This window comes from Centrocercus urophasianus, unplaced genomic scaffold, assembly GCF_019232065.1.
Source record: "Centrocercus urophasianus isolate 14NV4802_14NV808 unplaced genomic scaffold, USGS_Curo_1.0 seq_11, whole genome shotgun sequence".
Taxonomy (NCBI): domain Eukaryota; kingdom Metazoa; phylum Chordata; class Aves; order Galliformes; family Phasianidae; genus Centrocercus; species Centrocercus urophasianus.
In genome coordinates this window covers 53256801-53278157 of record NW_024884253.1, presented here as the reverse complement: position 1 = coordinate 53278157, position 21357 = coordinate 53256801, and the positions used below count along the sequence as shown (strand labels likewise).

Sequence of the window (21357 nt, the reverse complement as noted above, 5' to 3'; positions counted from 1 at the left end):
AAGCAAACTATATGCAGAACACATATGAATAAAAATGAGGAAATTGTGCAAGAAAATACACTTGACATTTTTATTAGAGTTCACCAAATGATTCCACCCTCCTATTAGCCACTTTTTTTTATAAAATTGTCATGCAGAGAGCAACACTGAAGTTTGTAGAATAAGATAACTACAACGAGCTGAAGTCACTGTTCCAGTTGACTAGCTGTACCCAAGGAATCCCTAACAAAAGCTCCTACAGCACCCAAGTGGGAAAAAAAAAAAAAAAAAAAAAAAAAAAAAAAAAAGACTTCTTCCCATATTTTCCTTTCAAATTGATTAAAAGACACTTCCAAATCAGAATTTACTTTACATCCAGAACAAGACAACTAAGGAGACAATGTAGAATTTCAAATACGCTTATTAAAAAGCTGAGTTGTGGATCAAGAGGATGAGAGATGGAAGCAGATAGGTATCTAACGTAACTAACATAACTAATGGTTTAGTAGAGCTCCTCAAATATTGGATGATATGTGTACAAACACTGGAGTAATGAAAATACGGTTAATTATGCCCTCCATGCATTCTTATTCACGTGAGCAGAAAAAATACATGCTTTGCCTCTTTGTTTTCTTTCATTGACTTACACAGAACAGTGAAGATGCTAATTATGTTCATATATGCTGGTTGGGAGTACTGCAATTAATTCTACACTGAAGGAATTGAATCAAGTCTAGTTTACACAATAGAACTAATCTATGTCTTTTGGAGGTCATGTGTATAGATGAATCTTTCCCTTCAAAGGACAAGATGGAATAGAGTATTTACTATCCAGGTCTGAAAGCTGCTAGACACTACATGATTTCACTGCAGAAACAGCTTACGGATTTTCAAGCTATTTTCCTGCTCACACTAGAGACTCTTCACGAAATTTATTTCCCTGCTAATTCATGAGCTAACTTCACCTGCTCACATAGTTCCCTCTTCAATGGTATGCATGTAAGTCCTACACCGATAGCCTACAAGCGTACAGCAGGTAAGACACTTTGAGTGGTATCTGATCATTATCACTTTCCTACAACATTAGTAGCTTTTCCTTCTATACTTGCATGACAGCTTGAGATAAGTGGAAAGTTAAAACAAGACACAAATTAAATGCCGAGTCACAGTGTGGAAACAATTTCACAAACATTTGAACTTCCTTTAAATTGCAAAAAGAACAATAACTGATGTTAGAATAGAATTTCTTGAGGATATTTCTGTATACTTTATGTTAAGTTCAGTGATGTCTGGAATCTGATAAGAATTTAATAAAATATAATTGACATAGTGCTATTCATTCTGTAATCTAATTACGTCATTTTGTTTATAATGATAGTTGGCTTGTTTCATTATGAACACTGAGTCAGTTTGTTTTATTACTTTGTTAAAAGCTATTGGATTTTATAAAAGCATCAATACAGTAATAATTATTGAGTGCTATAATTTAGGGAGGAATGAATGAGCACATTTTGGTTTTGCCCTCATGTTCATTAATTGGAACTAAGTGACAGGATAATCACAGATTTTCTTTTGTTATTGGATATTCCATCCACTAGCAACTTTTCTGAACACGTATCTAAATTTATGCTTCAAAGACTTAAAAGCTTGACTTAGTGCTAACTAGAATATTCCGTTGTCCTTTCCACCTGTAACTCACAACATTTGGATGTAGATTTTTCATTATTCCAGGCAGGTATGAGTTTAAAGCAAGTATGAGTCTTCCGGTTCAAGATGCTGTTGAAATGTTCATTGTTGCCTTTTAAAGGCTGTAGAACAACACCTACTGTTTTTTTCCACTGCATAGAGTCCATTGTTTCACAACCAGAAAGGTCATCACTGCCATCCACAGTGAAGACATGAAGTCACTGCATGTGTGCTATTTGGTACAGAATTTAATCATATTTATTTGTAGAAAAACAAAGAAACCAACAACAGCAACAAAAAAAACCAACAACCAATGATGTAGCATTGAAAAGACATCTATATGCTTAGTTACTAATGAGTTACTTTTAGTAAAAGGAAAAATCCATACAACTACATAAACACTAGCAAAGATAACATGGGACATAAGCTAATATCTCATATAAGAGCAATTACAAAGTAACTTACCATTTTGTTCTCTCTGGACTCCAGCAGCAAGCAAATCTGGTTCTCCAAGACTTATATCATTAAGCCTGGTTCCTAGACACTCCATGCAAAGATGTTTGCACCATTCTTCTGCCTCTAGTTCTGGAAAGATAATAAAAATATTTAAGATATAATGTTGACAGTTTACTCAAAAATGGCAAAAAATCACTACCTTCTCACAAACTACTTGGAGTTATTAGCATGAAGTTCCACATCTCTTTCTTAATCGTGATTTAGAAACCTATGTAAGAGTTTAGAATATTAGGACTAAATTTCTCATTTTCGAATTTGGGGATAGGATGTGAAGTTAACATAAAAGAGAAAGAATAAGTGAATTTTCAAAGCAGCATCTTTCTAGAAAGCTTGCTTGAAATATAGTATGATTTAGAAAAACTTGAGATTATAATATCTGAACTAGCATTTGCTGCTCTTTAGCTAAATCTGAACTATTGAAAGACCTTTTTTAAAAAGGGTCTAGAGTATTCTTCTAGGACCTAAGGAAATGACTGCAATCGGAAGCTCTTCAAAAACAATTTTTCAATCTTTGCTGTACAGAATGCCTATGCCTGTCAAGTTAGACAGAACAAGGAATTTTTTCAGTTCAGCTCAACTACTTCTGGTCATGTAACAACTTGTTCATTAGTTGGAACTTTTATATAAAAATTCAAATTTTCCTTTCTGAGTCTTCCTTGCATCCCAATGATCTACATCTGAGTGCTCGCTATCTGCCAGTCTACTGAAATGTGAACTCTCCCTGAGACATTACAATAGCTCCTCTGCACACCCAGCCTCATGCTATCCACTCTCAAATTTGATGTCACAAAATCTCTGGCACTGGCCAAACAAATGTCTCAAACTGGCATTCACACAGTGTGAAACCACAGTTAACAAGAATTACACATATAAGCTGACTGCCTTTTATTACGGAGCAGGCTTCACCTAAGGGAAACCTTCTGGAGAGCAGGCTGGGCACAAGGCCCAGAATGAACACCCACTGTCATAGTCTATGTCTGATTATCCTTAAGACTGGTTGACTTCATGTAAGAGATTATTCTTTAACATCATTGTCTCAAAGCTTGCTGGGGACACAGAAGAACAAGTCCAAGCAAGTCCTGTGCAAGGGTTGTGAAACCCTTTGTCAGAGGGACACAGATGGACAAGGCCAGGGGCAATGAGAGAGAGATAAGCCACAGCTTAATGGCCATGAAGCGGCCTTTTATGTGGGCTTATTTCAAGGAAGATGGCCATCTCAGGAGGTGCTGCATATGACTTACCCAAGCACCCAAGAATGCCATGCTAGCAGAAGGATAAAAATGGGACCTACAACCATGAGGTTGAGGTTTTCTGGCAACAGATTCCACATGAAGAAGAAGAGGCTTCTGCCATGAAAAACCTCACGACCTGCCTCTCTCCCTCCTGGATTTGCTCTGTGCTTTACCAGCATGCTGAAGAAGAACAAAGGTGTCTGCCACCAGATTCCTCACTACGGAATTCCTGCATACTGATGGACTCTCCTGGGCCTGCTGCCTGAGTCCTGCTGCTTCCTCCCGCATTGGCTCTGTGACTTCTTCCTGCTACCTGCTTGCTGCCCAAGGCCAGCCACGCTGCTGCTGCTCTCCTGCTGCTCTCCTGCTGCTTCTGCCTCAGACCTTCGAAACGCCGTGCAGTGGGACCACTGCTGGATCCTGGTGCTGACTATCCCCACTTTATGCAATTCTTGCTTCTTTCCTATCTTTTCCATTACCCTCCTTCCCTTCCCCATCTCCCTGATTAGGATTTATTATAAACTGGTTGGACCAACATTTGAACCATTGTTTCTTAATCTCATGCCAAGTGTGTTATATTAAGAGAACCTCCCCTCCCTCCCTATAAAATGGAGCAAGACACTTCAGTCATCTAGAAATGTTTCAATTAAAATGCCATGCTTTTTTTTTTTTTTTTTTTTTTTTTTTGAAATTATTCCTATGTTTGGAGACATCTGGAAAATACTTTGGTGACAATATCTCCAATGCAGCACTGAAATTCGATCAGACACAAAAACCAACAGTGCATGCATTCCTTGAAGCATCTGGTGATGATGACTCACAGTAAATAGCACAAATCTATATTGAAGCAAAATCTTTCCATGTCTAATTGCTACAATCTTTGAATCATTGCCTGGCTAGGCAAGGGCAGAAACCTCTGCAGAAAAAGAAAGGGAAACAGGTCTTTCTTCCAGGTCCCCAGGACACATTTGGATAAACTGTTTTATTCTGGGCTGTGAGTAATCCAGACATTGATTGTTCCTAAATTATTTTGTCAGCTGATGGAGTTTCTTGACAGAAAGCTCAAATGACAGAGCCTGTTAGGAGAGTTTTGATACTAACATGGTTGCTGTCACAGAGACACAAAAAAAATTTAGGGGATTCTTCAGAGAACTGCAAGTCAAGAGACTTCCCCTAGCCCTTACTGATTTTTTCGCAGTCTTTAGCATCCAGATTCTCAAAGTTTGTCTTCTAATAATATCCTCACCTTCTTGTAGGAAGAGACAGAACTTTCTTTCGGTAACCTCAAGATAACATTTACTTTTGTATATAAGATGAAAATATTGAGGTAGCAGCATACTGCTTCTTAATACTTTTAATAAAGGCACAGTCTTGATGGAAATATGGAAAGAGCAGGTATATTTCCGGACAATAAAAACTTAAGGATTTTAATAGGAATAAGATGAATTCATTTAAGAGCATAGCTCCAAAACTTATTTTCTGCTCATGCATGAAGAAATCTCCCTCCAGCTTTCTCTTCCTTCTTCCACCCTAGTTGTTTCCTTGCATATTCATGATGTCTGCTGAACCAGAGTTGTGCCTATAAATCACACCTTCCCATGGAGGGGGTTTCACAAGACACACTGCTGTATGCTGCCAGCACAGGGATAGGGCAGTGCACTGGCAAATGAGTAGGCCAAGTCCCCAGGAGAGGGCTTCTGCAGACTTGCCCTGGAACTCCAGCTGCAGATAAACAGTGGAGAATCAGTTCAGAAAGGCCAGTAGCACACAGGTACAAATCTAGTCTACTGCTCCTATGTTTCCTTCCCCCTCACATGTTCATTTTTGCCTAGATTGTATTACAGAACAATGAAAATGCTGTGAGGGTGAATAACTCCATAAAGAGCTTGCATTATTTCCTGAAGGATGACCGAAATAAAATGTTTTATATTTCTACATTTTTTTTCAATTTATATTTTATTTCATTGTGCCTGCACCCAGACTGAAAAGCTATACTTATGAAATGAGTAAACATATACAGAAGAAACTTTTCTAATTTTGGAAACATCTAAGGAGAAAGAGAAATGTATTGGCATTTCCATAAATTTCACTTAATATCAGTATATATTCATAATAGTACTCTCAAGTTAAAGCAGCAGGATCTGTTTACATACATTCTCACACCACAATTCCAGCAGATTTTTGGGAAATCAAGCTGTTTCTTGTGAACATTTTTCTATTTTCACCTTCCCAGTCCACTCTCCTCTCTGTAACAGCAACATCTGGATCTTGAAAGTTTGGATTCAGAACTTTCAGTACAGCCTTTCAGAGCGGCAGTTTTATTTAAGCTGCTATTTCTTCTTTGCAAGACACTGATGATAAGACCCAGATTAACCCATTTCCCACCTGTCACACAGAAGAAACTCTGTAACTGTAAGCGCTACAAGATTACGGCTGTACCTTGCAACATAGACTGTAACCTACACAGCACTGCTGCATAACTCAAAATTTGTATCTTACAACAACTGTCATCTTAATATGACAGAGAATACAGTTTCAATGCAGAACTGAAATATCTTCACAAAGAACTGTGAGGATTTGTGTATGCTGTCAGAAGCATCAACATTATCTACAAATGTGTTTGGAAAGTCAAGAGTACAAGGATACTGTGTGAGTTAGTTTCACCTAATGCATCCTGATAGCTATTGCTTACTTGCAAGGGATTTCCTTAGACCTTTTCCTTGTCTTACATTTGAAATCTTTGGATTGAAGCAGGTAAATTACATTTCAAAGCTAAAGTCGTATTTCTCCTTTCACTGTGCATATCTTTAACATAGCTCACCATTCATCTGTAGAAAGCCTGGAATGCTTTGTGTTTCTGGGTAACAAATGAAATATTACTTATGAATTTTAAAATAGTACATAACTTGATAAGCCAAAGTAGTAATCTTTAAGAATGACTGCTGCCACATCATTAAAGAGATATACCACTGTTAAGAAACTTATTTATTTTGATTATATGCATATATGGAAACATGAAATATTACAGTGGAATAAGGCAATACAAAACTAGCAGCAAAATTCTCTTTAATGCATATAGATTAAATTTACTGGTAGTAAATGCTGATTTTTTAGTGGTAACTGGTACTCGTCACACAAAAAAAAATAGTTTCTTTTTAAGATAACTGAATTCTTGGAGTGAATGATAGATTGTAAAGCATGTTTTCACAGCTATAAACAAAATCAGAATGATTGCATTTTCACCTTGCTCATAATTTATTTATATGATGCTGCTACACAAATGTCATGAGGTGTCACAAAATACACACTGATGGGATACCTGAATTAGGCACTGGTTATTGTACAAATATTTTCGGGAGCACAGCTTTAAACTTCTTATCTGTAAATACACACCTTGATACTGGCAATGCTTTCCTGAAATTTATCTGAGCTTCCAGGTTATGCCTAAAGATATATGTCATTTGTACATCTGTTCTCAGAGGGATAAACTGGTGTCATACATACTCCAGCCACTGACACTGTACATTTCAGTAAGCTATACCACAGGATGATGAATGCATTTGTTGATATAATATGATACAATCTCAATGATAAAATAATATCAGCAAATGGTGTTTGAAATATAAATTTGTAATAATTAAGAGCTTTTCCAGCACTTAAATTTTAAAACAGATCATGTTACAGAACATATTGTAAGGGATGGAAGTGGTTATATTAAGTATAAGCATAAGTACAAATATAAATTTATTCACCATCCTTAGATATCTTTCTTTGTATTTGCTAGAAGTGTGGCTATCTTCAGTCTCCTAACTTAGAAAGCCTTTTGTTTGAGGACTAAACCCCCACACATTGTGACCGCTAATAATATCTCATTTTTTTACATTCATTTCCAAAGTTCACATTCTGAAGTCTTAAGGAAGTTTATCATCACCCACCATTATGGGCTGCCAGAAGAGCAGAAGAGAGGTGATCACTCTCCTGGCTCAGTTTAACTTTTGTCTGTTTGAGCAATGCCATCTCCAGATCCATAAGGTTGTGCTCTATCTCCCAGGAGAATTGCTAGCAACAGTAGGTTGTTGCATTGGTAAAAAGAAGAAAGGCTCAATATAAGTGCAGCTCTTAAACTTCGAAAATAGGGTTGAGAAGCAGCCCCCTAAAGGACCAAACGTTTAAGTTGGAAATAACACATATGCAGTATAATAGGAGGATAAAAGAAACTGTCCTTATGCAGACTCAAAAAACCCATGTCATTTTCCTAATGTTAAAGTCTGTGATCTTAAAAAGTTAATTTTTTTGAAACATTTTCTGCACGAGTTGTTTGGCTTGTCTTCCCTTTAAGTTGCACTTATGAGAAGAGCAAATCTAGCTGAATACCTTCACTCTGAATAGAAATGCAAAGTGTTTCCAGTTTGGATTAACAGGACTTAGATCCGATATTTGCTACCAAGAACGAAAGATGGCACAGAAAAGCCACGTGTATCACTTTCTGTCTCTTAAAAATCACCTAACTTTAATTAGAAGTTAATAGGAAAAAAAATCACGGAATACCCACAGGACCACTGTGCTACTTAACTGAGCCGTATATAATATACACAGCAACTTCATTTCTATGTGACTACTTCTTTATGGTTGCTCAGAAGAGTACATGGATATTACATTTTGAGTAATAACACACACTACTGATTAATGTTGGTAATGCATGAATGACAAAAATTTTTATAATAATAGATAGGCAGTAATGAAGGCAACAGAAGTTCTATTAAATGTAAAATAACAGAAAATTAATCTGTATGTAAACTAAAAATTTGCTTCTTGTTTAGGTAGCAACAAAGATAGTAGGCTGCAACTCTAAAAGCAAATTATTTATTAAAATTGTTTTTCCACTGGCAATTACACTTGAAGATCTGAGATCTGAAACTCACACACAGACCTTTTGCTTGTGTTTCAATAAATACCACCTCTGGAAACTGCTTTGTGTTTTCCTTGTGCTGTGATTCTTGAATCTTTAACCTGCAGTAGTTTCATTTGTTATTACATAAGTGCATATAACTAAGGAAAAAAGTAAAATGAAGGTTTATGAAGCGTGCATTATTTTGTAACTTTAAACACCGGTATATGTTCCTTATGCTTTTTTTTTATTTTTTATTTTTTTATTTTTTTAAACTGGGTGGAGACACAGTCTAAGGGCTATACAAAAAGAAGCTTTTATTCTCCTACCATTTCTTATTTTTAAAATGTTTTGGCATGAGGGAAGCACTGTTAATTACAACGATTAAGAAAAAAAGACATTTTTAATATTTCTGCTAACAATCATCAAAACTTATCTGGAGCTCTACATGATCCATCACAGATAGGGTTCCACTAACTTTACTCTTGCGCAGTTATCTCTGTTTGCAAATGGCCAGCAGTGTGTCCTGGTAGTTCCCCAGCTATGTGAAAACTGACATTTTCCTGAAAATTTCATTTCTGAAAGTCTGATCAAGGGGATTAGGCAGCATCCAGACACCACACAGTACCATCTTTAATATAAATACCTACTGCACTATGTGAATGCCTTTGAAGGCACAAATGGTATTTAAAAAATTTATCATATTGATGTTACCTTCCATTAAGCTATTTCCCTAAAGTGCACTTTATTTACACATAACATCTACATTCTTACCTACACTGCTCCTTTCCAGTGCACACACATGAATCAGACAAGGAAAGCATACCACTCATTACACGAGCTGCTGGATATATGACACAGGGGATATAATCTCCCCTTAAGTCAGGCCCAGAATGACTCTTCTGAGAGCATTTTTGTGCAGCAAAAAAAATCACTGATACCATAGCAATATGAAACCGCATACAATATACGTGGCTTGTGTATTAAAAGCATTAATCAAATGCTTTTTAAGGAATTCTGCCTACTAACTGCAAGACTAGTTAATATGCCAGCATCATCACAATGACTCTGGGACTGCAAGCGTCCATGAACAGTGACAGCAAAGGAAATACTCCAGGAAAAAAGAGCATCCTTCTCTCAAACTCAGAAATACCATACACAGTTGACTAGTAGACTGTAACCAAAGTTACAACAGTAGGAAACAGTGAAATGCTGCTTGAGAACATGGTTTCCATACAAAGAGAAAGAGAACTTTCTTGCTCAATTGTTACAAAAAAGTGAATGTATAAGAAAATGAAGAGAGACAGTTAATTGCTTATAGTTAATAAGTGATTTCCTCTGCTCCATGCTAGTACTAATGTAGCTGTTTTCCTCCTGTTCCTCTTTATCATTATTATTTATTTTCATTTTTCCTCTTCATAGCTATTTTCTGCTCTGAATTAAAGTGAATATCACTTTATTCAGTGATTAATCTTACAGAAACAAATTATGGCATTCCAAAAATAAAATGCCATCACAATTAATTAGTCCTTGAGGTTAGATTTCTAGGTACCTTTACAGATTGGGTATATTACTTCACATTGTGGGCTAATGCTTTTCATAATGCCATAAATATTTATCAAGCATTAGTATGGCCAACAGTACAACAGCAAGCTGACAGAGCATCATTACTTGAAAATATCCCTGGCAACCTTTGCTCTCAATTGAAGTTTGCTTTCAGGTGCAAACTAAGAATCATGAAAACCTGCCTGAACAAAGAGGAAACATTTGCACTGGGACTGAAACTAGCAGGCCAGCTACAAGAATCTGGCATGGGAATTTGACAGTTCCCCAGGATTGTCAATTCATACCTGTTTCAACAGTTATTAATGTCAAATGACAATGCCATGAAAGTAAAATAACCTCAGGCAGCTTGTCTGTAGTGGGAATGTCAAAAACACCATCAATCAAGTGTCCAAAAAGGATCTGTCACCACAAACATAACATGCAGAGGATGCTATCACATCAACTTACGCATCTACCCTGTGACTGGCAGTCAGCAATGGCATATGTCTGGTTTAAAACTTCATACTGTTTCAAATCTAGTTTACTCCTACAATACTTTTATTTCACTCGGGAAAATTAAAGGGTTCTTTTCTTAAATGTGTGGAAAATCTGAAGTATCCTTGTCAAGTATTCCTGTTACATCTAGTAAGAGAAACTATATCCAAAGAAACTATTAGAAGTCCTAGGGTTTGTTTTACTAGTTTTTATACTTTCTTTTTTTAATATTCAGTCTTACATTTGAAGTAGTGACAAATTTTACTGATTGAAAACTAGAAGTTCTGCTTGATAAGTCAAATAATTCTAGTAGTATAATTTCCACACACAAAAATCAAGGTGGTAATGACACGTTTCCACATGGAGGAGAAAAAACATGCAACACCATCACTACATGCTTCACTGCTTTAATATCTTTGACCACACAATTTTTACTCCAGCCATCTGAGCATCTTCTGCATTAACTCAGTAGGAAGATGATTAGCAGGAGACTAGGAAGTCTTGGGAATCTCTCTGACTAAATGATATTACTGAAGCAAAAATAATTGCTTTGAATGCTGAGATTAATTAAACACTTTTCCATTTTGGCTGGGCACAGTGAATTCAGTGTTGGTGCTGCATCCTTCCAACGTTGCAAAGGATCTCCTGCATGGTGCTATATGCTGCTTTTGAAATACTAGCAATGCCACTAACAGAATCTTTTTTTTTTTTTTTTTTTTTTTTTTTTTTTTTTCCTTTGTCTGTGCTTCAATTTCTTTGATCCAAGAAAAAGAGTATTTTGCCCCAAACCCGAAAACCATTGATGTCAAGTGATTCTTTGCTATTATTGGACTTGATAACCAGGATTTTAAGACACTGGAAGTGCAAAGAAACTTATTTACAACAATTGTGATCAATTTCTTACTTACAAGATCATAACACAGTGTTCTACTTGACTTCCAATTGCATAAAATTTTACTCTCAGACAAAACTAAATATTAGCAGGAGAGGACTCTGTGTCTTCTATTTTATTCCTGGAAGACTTTAATGAGGTATTATTGAAAAAAAAAAAAGAAAAAAAGAAAAGCACCTTAAAATCTGAATGGTCTATAGTTAGTATCTTAAGAATCATAGAATCATCTAGGTTGGAAAAGACCTTCAAGCGCATCATGACTAACCACCCATCTTATCTGCTAAGGCTCTTTACTAAAGCATGTCCCTGAGTACCTGAGTTGTGAACTGATTCATAAACATACACAGTACTGTAGGACAAAGGATAGACTTCATTTATCTCCTTTATGGAGAGAACAGATTGGTGGCTAAGATTCAAACACTAGAAAAGTGTCTACTTGCTTAGACCACCAGTAATAACCTCCTTGGGATCCCCATAACTTAAAATAAATTCAAAGACAGGTCTCCCTGGCTGATAATTTTATAGTAGAAAAAATAAGCTAGACAAGAGAGTCTTAAAGGAGTTACAAAGGTAGTTATGAGAAAACCAAACACTGTCATTTAAAAAGGAGTTATCTAACGCTGCAATATGCTTTTCCTTACTTTCTATACTAATGCTTTTAAATGAGGATGCTTAGAATGCTACTATTCCTACTGATTGGAATATACTTCTAGTTCTGCTGTTTTAAACAAAATTGCCGAAATATATCTTTTTGACATTGTGATATATGAGAATAATGGGTGGCTTAGTCATAAACCAATGAATCTGCCATATATATATATATATATATATATATTTTTTTTTTTGTACATATATTTTTTTTCCTAGATGCCATTAGTACAACAAGAACAGCTAAGCGGCATAACTCTCTTCTTTCTAAGTCAGATAAGGGCAGGAAGGCAGGCATTTATTATTCTTCACATATTCATAATATCCACCCAAACATATCTTCGCATAGAATCCTTATAGCTTAAACACAAAACTGGTGACTTAATTTTTAATTTCAGAAAGGAATAATCAACCATGATTGTAATGGGAAGGTAACTAACCTAACAAAACTGGGAAGGTAACTAACCTAACAAAACTGCACAAACGTGGCTCTCTCAGGTAGTCAGCTGTATAATCAATAGATATCAAGATGTTATAATCACAATATAATCAAGAGAGTTAGGCAAAGTAGACAACAATAACAAAAAGAGAATAAGTGGAAGAGCTTACCCTTCATATGGGCTCACCACAAAACACCAAGAGAGGTGATCTCCAGATGAGATCCTTCCCCTCTGGTAGCCAGCTCTTAAATAGGTCTAGGAGCACAGGTGAATAAGCCTTCTGGCAGCACAGCTGAATTGCCTTCACCTGTGCTCCTCTGGCTGACTCATGGCTCGCCTCAGGTGATCAATCAGAGGTTCAGGCCGTGACTCAGCAGTTCCCATACATCAACTTAACAGAAACTGCTTGCATATTCATTTGAATGCTGCTGACTGTGTTGGGTTTGAGGCAGACATCAAATAACTGTAGTATCATCAAAACTACACTCAAAGAAAATCTTTATTGAGGATGCAGATTTCTAAACACAATTTTAAACAGGCTGGATTTATGAATTTCTGATACAAATATTTTCTTTTTGTTCTATACAGTATTTTTAGCAGGTGAAAGGAAAATGTCACAGTTACTACTATACTCAGAGTACATTTTAATCAAATTGGAATTGTTCATGTTAAATCCTACTACTACTTCACTCAGTCATACTTTTTAAAATTCATATTGAACCTGAATCTTCTGTTTCTGACATGACATTATATTGCTTCACACTTGGGGCAATGGAATCTTTGGTCAGCAGTCTTTATTATGTGAATTTTAAAACTTGAATTCGAACAAGTTCGAATAACCATTAATAAATTTGATATTTTATGTTTAAAAAAATTAAGTTAGGAGGAATTTTATTAAATTAAAGATTTTGCAGAAAGCATCCACACTTTGCTTCCTCTTTTGTCTTCTGGTGGGAAAAAAGACAACCAGGATTTTTTTTCTGCCTGACTCTGATAATTTGAAACTGAAAAAAGGCATATTTAAGTAAAAATTACTTTTGATACACAATCAGTGCTAATAAAAGTAAACCTTTTTCTGATGGTTCTAGACTGTAACTAAAAATCTAGCACTTTTTTGAAATCCTTTAATTACTCCTTTTCCATGTTAGCTTAAAGACAACTCAGAAAATAAATATTTCAAAAGATATTTGTTTCTCATACCTTCTACATTCTTAGCCAACTGTTTTGCTCTTAAACAATTCTGACATTATAGGGATGAAAAAATATGTCTATATTCAGGGAAGAAAAAGGAATGGAACAATCTCATAACCTCATATTTGACACAAATAGTCAAAATCTACTAATCTCATTTGACATGAAGCAATAGATTCTGTTTTTAAATATATCATTATGAGTTCAGTAAAGATGACGACAACTAAAATGTAACTTAGAGAAGTATGACATGTTGTGTTTTAAAGAAATGAAAAACTACAGATATATTTTAAAAAATACAAAAAAGCCCCAAATCTAAAGCCAAAGGCCAAACACGGACACACGAGACACAGATCTGACTTCAGTACAAAGCAAGATCTTAAATTAACCACCTTTGAAGTCATGGTATTACACACATTATTTTAGAAAGAAATCCAAACTTGTCCACCTCTATTATTTTACTTCTAAACTTAATGAATGTATCAGTTTTCATGTCATAACAGAACAGTAAAGGAGTTCATAACAGTCTTTGTCAAGATACAAACAGATTCTTTTTTACTGCTGTTATCTGATTCACTCACAAAGAAAGCTAACATTAAAAATGTGTGATGACCTCAAAATTATAATAATTCAAACATAATAATTCAGGAAGTAGTATTATTTTCATAATTTAGCAAGAACATAGATAAAAACTGACTATCAAGTAGTGTGACAAAATCACACAAAGAATCATAGAATCATAGAATCACCAAGGTTGGAAAAGACCTAAAAGATCATCCAGTCCAACCGTTCACCTATTCCCAGTAGCTCCCACTAAACCATGTCCCTCACCATGTCCCTCAACACAAACACACAACTCTTCTTGTAGCTTCTTCCTAATCCCTTTCAGATTTTCCAGAGCTAGATTATCATAGAACGTAAAACTAAACATTTAGAAATCAAGATGTTATCCTTACATTATTGTCTTACATTACAGAAAAAAAATGTAATCTTTGGTATGAACAAGCTATGAATCTGATGAAAACTCCAAACATCAGGAAATGATCAGGCTGTTGGAAGGGTTAAGTAGGATTTTCTTCAGTCGGTCTTAAGACACTATAAACTATGTTTACAACTAAGTTATGTTTCTACAGACTGTGAAATACTTCTCAGTCAAAAGTATGATGGACAATCTGAAATATCATAAGACAAAAGAACTAGTACTCAGTAGACACTGAAGTCACTCAGACAAACATAATACAGAAAAGTTATGCATCTGAAGAATGCTGACTTGTATTTCATTTTAGATGAGCAAGAGCAGCAAGGATAGAATTTATTAATGGAAAAGCATTGATATATCCAGTAGCATATGCTGGGAGCCCTACTTTCTGAATTACACAAATGTCATGGATACTGTACTACACATGGAAAGCATTCACACTGTTACTGAGCAAAACTATTTTGAGATGACATTGACTTTCTGAGTTTCTTGCATTAATTTTTCATCACTAGAAAGAACAAAAGAGAGAAATGTCACATGCTCTTCTTAATTCAGTTCTCATTCTTTCAGCAGGTGATTGCAAGCTATAGCAAAGTTTAGGCACCTGTCTTTTCTAGATAGGTTTGCTTAATTATCTAGAGGTTTGTTCATTAGTACATACAAATGTTCATTCATTTTATATTTATTTGCCATACTCATTTTATATGCCCAGAGAAAATTCTCTAATTTGATTACTTCAATTTCTAGGTTCAGTTAAAATTATCCATAACACAATCTAGGCAGAAATAGCAGTTGTATAATTGACTTCATGTTTTATTTATGGAGTATAAACTTCAGCTACAGGAATGATTTTATTTTTTCCCTTGAAGTTGAAATGAAAATGCTGTGTTAGTGAAACATTTGGCCACTGAAAAACATGAAAGAAATAGACAAATTTATACTGTCATTGAAAAAGTACCATTCTGAAATGGAAATGAATTTCTTAAGTTTCATGCAGTACTCCGAAGAGTGCTTTGCAGGATATTTTACAAAGAACTTCCCATTTTTTCAAACAGAGATACCATGCATTTCTGAGGCATTGATCTTATGTGGAAGACAATTAAGTGGTCACATTGCTGGCAGCCTCAGTTCCTTTTCCCACTTCACAACTAAAAAATTGTTTCATTCTTCTGTTAGCCAACAAGCTTACTTTCTTCTAATTTATTCTGGAATATTTTTAATCATGTCCAGTTTAGAAAAAAAAAAAAAGATGCTTTACCGTAGATCTGTTTTTATGGATTCATCAATTCAAATTTAGAACTATGCACAATTTTAAGGAAAGGCTTGATTTAAAAACAAACAAGGAATTTGAGGTTATCCATTCTACAACTTTAAGTGCATGCTAGTTAGTACTCAATGCTACCCCATGAAGTCCATAGTCATAGTCCAATACGTTACTTTATGCTGAAGAAATTCATTGCAAAGTTTAGTCCAGAAGCAGATACAAGAAAGACTACGAAATGTCCTGCATTTTCAAAATGAAATGCTTTCCAGAAACTAAATGGATCTAGATTTCCATCATCCAGAAGCAGACTTTGATTCCTCATAATTCTAAGGAATGTGTAACTTTCACAGTAAAGCTCAAATCTTCACATGACATCAGAAGACTAATACATGTCATATGTATTTCACTGAATACGAACCTCAAACTCTTAACACATGCCAGCACACTATACAAACATGTTCTAGAAGAAAAGTATGAACACAATTTGGAAGTATTTATGTTACTTTTCTGAAAAAAAATTGTTGATTTTCTCTTCATCATAGCATAAAAAAGAATTTAAATGGGTGTTCAGTTGATTTTAATTAAGAAAAAAAACAAGTCTAAAACTTGCCTGAATGAACAGTGACCTGTCACACAAAACCACTGAACAGCAGTGCAAGTTTGATTCAACAGACATCTGCAAAACTTAAACATATTACAAGGTTGATTCTACTTTCTAGAACATGTACAAATAGATAAAAATAAAAATGATAAAGAATCAAAGCCAAAAAGAAAGATAATAAATTTCATGTCTTTTGAATATTTTCAAATCAATGATAACTATTTCAGCAGGAATAAGAAAATTAATGTATTTGCTACCACTGCTCACCTTATTTCGCATTACTACACTAAGTTTCAAAACTTCTTGGAATTGAAGAACAGATTTAACTACTTGTCTAATGAAAATGCAACTTCAAAGACTTGTATAGTCAACTGCTTCCCTTGATTGGTATTAATTCCATTAATTAACTTCAGTTTTAACTTCAAAACAACTTGCAAGACAACTTTAGCTGCAGTTGGAATTGCTTAAAACAAAACTTGAAAAGCAGACACACTTTAGAAATTTGAAAATGAAAGCATTTCCAGAATTGAAAGATTTATTCCTCTGTTATGTAAACACTATAGATGTAATTGAACTGCAGCTAAAGATATGTTCAGAGAGACTGTATGCTAGTGAGATGCTTCAGCCTGCCCTACAAGGTCCTCAGTACAATGAAGCACATCTGAAACACTTCCACACTAATGCATGCAGCACAAGGAACAAGCAAGAACTGGAAGCCTTGGCTCAGTCCCAGAGCTTGATGTCAGTGTCATAAGTGAAACACGGTAAGAAGAGTGCTGTGACTGGTGTGCTGTGATGGATGATTACAGGCTCTTCAAAAGAGAAAGGCTGGACAGCCAAAGAGGGAAGGGGCACTGTCTACAATGGATGGACTGGATTGTATAGAGCTGTCAGTTGGCAGTGACACAGTTGAGAGCCTCTAGGCAAGGATTAAATGACAAACAAATAAAGGGTATGTCATTTAGAGTGTCTGCTATAGACCACCCAGCCAGGATGATGGCATCAATGAATTACTTTTTAAGGAACTATGAGAGACATCTAGATCAACTGCCCCTGCTCTTACAGGGAACTTCAATTTGCCAGATACTAACTGGGAACACCACTCAGCTGATTCAAACAGGTCCAGGAAATTCCTATTCATTCATCAGCTTGATGATAACTTCCTGGTACAGGCATGAAAGGAGTTGAAGAGGCAAGGTGCCTTCTTAGATCTGTTCTTTGTTAATAGAGAAGATCTCATAGGTGAAGTGGTGATTGGTGGCAGCTTTGGCCATAGTGATCATGAAGTAGTTGGATTTAAAATCTTTGGTGACAGGAAGAAAAGTGCTACCAAAACTTCAGCCCTGGATAGGAAGACTAATGAACTACCCTAGTTAAATTTCCAAAACAAGATTCCTATTACAATAATGCTAGACTGCTCTCAGAAATTAATCTTGATAAGATTTATAATTGATGGATAACTGGATAACTATTGGGAAGGATTTGATGTTTTAAAAGACAAACACACACACACAAAAAGCATAAAATTTACAAAAGAATTGGCTACTTCTCCAGATACTAAGTATACAGGGTGTCAAAAAAACACAAAAAGAAATTGTTTTGCATTCTTTTCTTGGAGAATATAATGGCATTATTATTCACTAGAAAGCTTATTGTACTTTTCTAAAGTAAACACATTTTCTCCTTTTATTTGCAGGATGTAACAAATTATAGATGTGGTAGCCTTTCCAAATACACAGGAAAAATGAAAATTCTAAGTTGATGAATTTTAGAATTGATTCTTTGCAAAATTTGTTTGCTTCTGTTCTTAAATCATAGCTCAGTATATTTACCATTAAATACTGCCCAAGAGATTATATATGGTCAGAAGACACATAAAATTTCATTTTCCCTTATAACTGTATGTATACGTGTAGTAGTCTCACACATGGTTCAGTCTGCAGAATTGTTTTAGTTCTCACTTCTAGCTAGCAGCAAGCATCAAACTTATAAGCTCTGTAGATCATTCTGACAGCAATTATGACTTTGTTCAACAGCCCACTAGGATTTTAATGCTGATTGTAACAGTACATTGGCAATAGAATTCAAGTAACATCTCAAAATGATCTGAAGACAAATGGACAATGAAACAATACATTTTTTTCTGTAATATGCACAAATTTGTTCATGTCTAGACTGCATATGATTTAGAATAACCCATGCATGGTTAAGTACATATTAGTTGCACACACAACTTTCTGTACTCATATACACATGCTATTCTTATTAGTTTGTCCTCATTCCACAAGAAAAGTGTTCTAAAAATGTTGAAATTGTAAGTCTGCTAACAGTACCATTTGCCTTACACATTGTAAGTAGCCAAATGTAATTCAAGCTGAGCAGTGACAGAAAATGAAAAATAGATCTGGTGTTTCATGTTTGGAGCAGTAAATTATCATGTTATTCATTGAACTCTCCCTAGGCTCAGCCAGTCATACATCATCCGTCAATACTCCAAATTCAATCTATAAATTAATGTCATGATTTTTGTGCTGTCACTAAATGTACACTATTCTCAGGGGAGGTCAGGAACCACAGAAGTCACATTATTTTACAGGGTGACATATATTCACATATCCCAAGAGATCTGACCTACATTTTGCATAAATGAGCAGAAGCCTTTTTATCTAAGATGATATGTGGTTTCCACTGCAGCACAGTCAAACTTGTGGAGAGCAGGTAGGGTATTACACCAATGATCCCAAAGGTAAAAGAAACAGAAATATGCTCAGACACAATACAGACTGTCAGGCATGAATTAAGTATTTGTACCTTTCATTATAGTTAAAGAAAGGGAAAATAATGGAAAAAAGGAAAGGAAAAATAAAAAAGGAAGTCTACCACCTGTGTACTTCTCTGTTATCTTGAGACAGAGCCAATGATATCCCAGTACTTTCCTGGAAACCACACTGTGACAGGATAAGGAATTTGAGTGACTGATAATCAAAGCAAGTAGCTGAGCTTCAAACCAAAGAGTCTTAATAATGATGGTACTGATAATTAATTAAAAACTATTTATATAAATACACAAAGCAAATGATGTACTCTTAAGTAGGATTGTGTTACATTTGCTTATTTGCCACAAGTTCCTTAATGCATCAATATTTCTTCACATAACTGCAGGTTCTGTGGGTCATAGATACGCTTGCTGAAAACAGGTAGTAAAAGCTAACTCTAAAGCCTGAATAGTACCACAGAACACGGCTTGCCACATTGCAAGACTAGTATCATATTCTATGGTACAAGAAAGTGGACAGGATTCTATTCTAATTCCACTGCAAACCAGATGAGAAGAGCAGTAAATGTGCAGAGACATGATGCCTTTCTATGATAAAGCTGCGCTATTTACAGACCAGAGCTGGCTTGCAGCAGGCTGGCTTGACAGCAGAGCAACAACTGGTTGTATCTAAATACAAGTATATAACAATAAAAGTTCTTTATCAACTCAGCTCTTCATCAGGCATTGAAAAGTACAGTTCTTTGCAGATGACACATCTTAATATGCTGCTAACGCTTCTGCAAGATTCTACAGGATAAGCCTCAAGGCACCAATTATTTGCTTCTAAGAGTGCTATTCCTAGAGCTGGCTTGGACTTTTCTCATTAAATGTAGATTCATCAACACACTATCAGAAATCCACCCAATCATTCTGACTGTCTTCCTGGAAGAATACTAAGAATCCAGGATTTTGGTGTCAAGAGGTGTTGTACCATGTTGATGGGAGTCAGTAGTCTAAAAGCCTGGGGAAGTATAACTACACTGGAATAGTTACACGGTTCTCAAGTTCTGTATATATTTCCAATAAAAAAATGCTTGTTTAAATCTCATTTTCACAAGAACATTTCTAACATTGTTGAATTGTAATTGAAGAACACGGGAAGGAGAAGATTTGAAAACAAAAATATACATTATTCTGTTTTGTTGTGTGAGGTGTTAGTCTAAGTCTAAGAAAGAAAATAAACCTGTTTCTCATGGGTATACAATAAACTTCTTAAAAGGTAGGTGCAGTCAATTCTCTTCTGAAGTGTGTAGCACAGCAGAGGCCCTTGGAACACATCCATTCATAACATAACATTATTGAATAAAAGGCATAACTCAGTACAGGATGGATAAATCAAGGCAGAGAAGACAGGCTTTTATTCTACTTTCAACTATATGCCAGTATGCCATTATTTTTTCAGTCTTAGAACTCCTTATATATTTTTGTTTAAATTCTAAACAGACAAGACAATCTACAAGTTACATTACACTACATATACACAGTGTACGTGTAGTGTATATGTATATACACACACACAAATACACATGAGCTGCTCTGAAAGTAATGTCTCCTATTCTACTGGACGCACTGACGTAGCCTCACAACGTCAGAGGCAGATGTTGGTTGAACCTTCTCATCAATATTTCATTACATTTTGTTGCTGCGTGACAGGTGACATAGAATTCTGTGATTCTAAGCGGCAGTAGAGGGGCAGGCGAACAGAATGGTGCCTGACATGAAAGTGTATGTGAAGCAGAGGGGTGTTGTTGAATTCCTTCACATGGAAACAGCTGAAACCACTGACATTAATTGATGTTTGCTGAATGCTTATGGAGACCAAATAATGGATGTGAGCACAGTGAAGTGATCAGTAGTGCATTTCAGCAGTGGTGAATGTGACATGAAAAACAAACCACATTCTGGATGGTCGTGCACAGCTGTCACACCACAAAATGAAGAGCTCTTGGAAATGCATAGCTGCTGGTGGTGTCAATGTGAAAAAACAGTGTTTTGTAGCTGAGAATTCACTCTGTTATTGTGATCTTTGTATCTGTGGTAGTTTCCAAGGAAACAAATAAGAGACATTACTTTCAGGGTGACCTATGTTATATATATATATAAAAACTTATAGCTTCTTATTTCTTAGGGCAAATTACTTTCAACCTGATATTCTATCATAACTGTAAATGAACAGTGATTGT

General features: G+C 35.5%; 1 protein-coding gene across 1 annotated transcript in view; it reads right to left on the bottom strand.

The window, feature by feature from the left end:
* DOK6 (docking protein 6) overlaps window positions 1-21357 on the bottom strand; it is a 236534-nt gene that overhangs the window by 91896 nt on the left and 123281 nt on the right. Inside the window, exon 4 of the mRNA XM_042840015.1 lies at window positions 2131-2250. Coding sequence (XP_042695949.1) covers window positions 2131-2250 — 120 coding nt within the window. The remainder of the gene's footprint in view (window positions 1-2130; window positions 2251-21357) is intronic.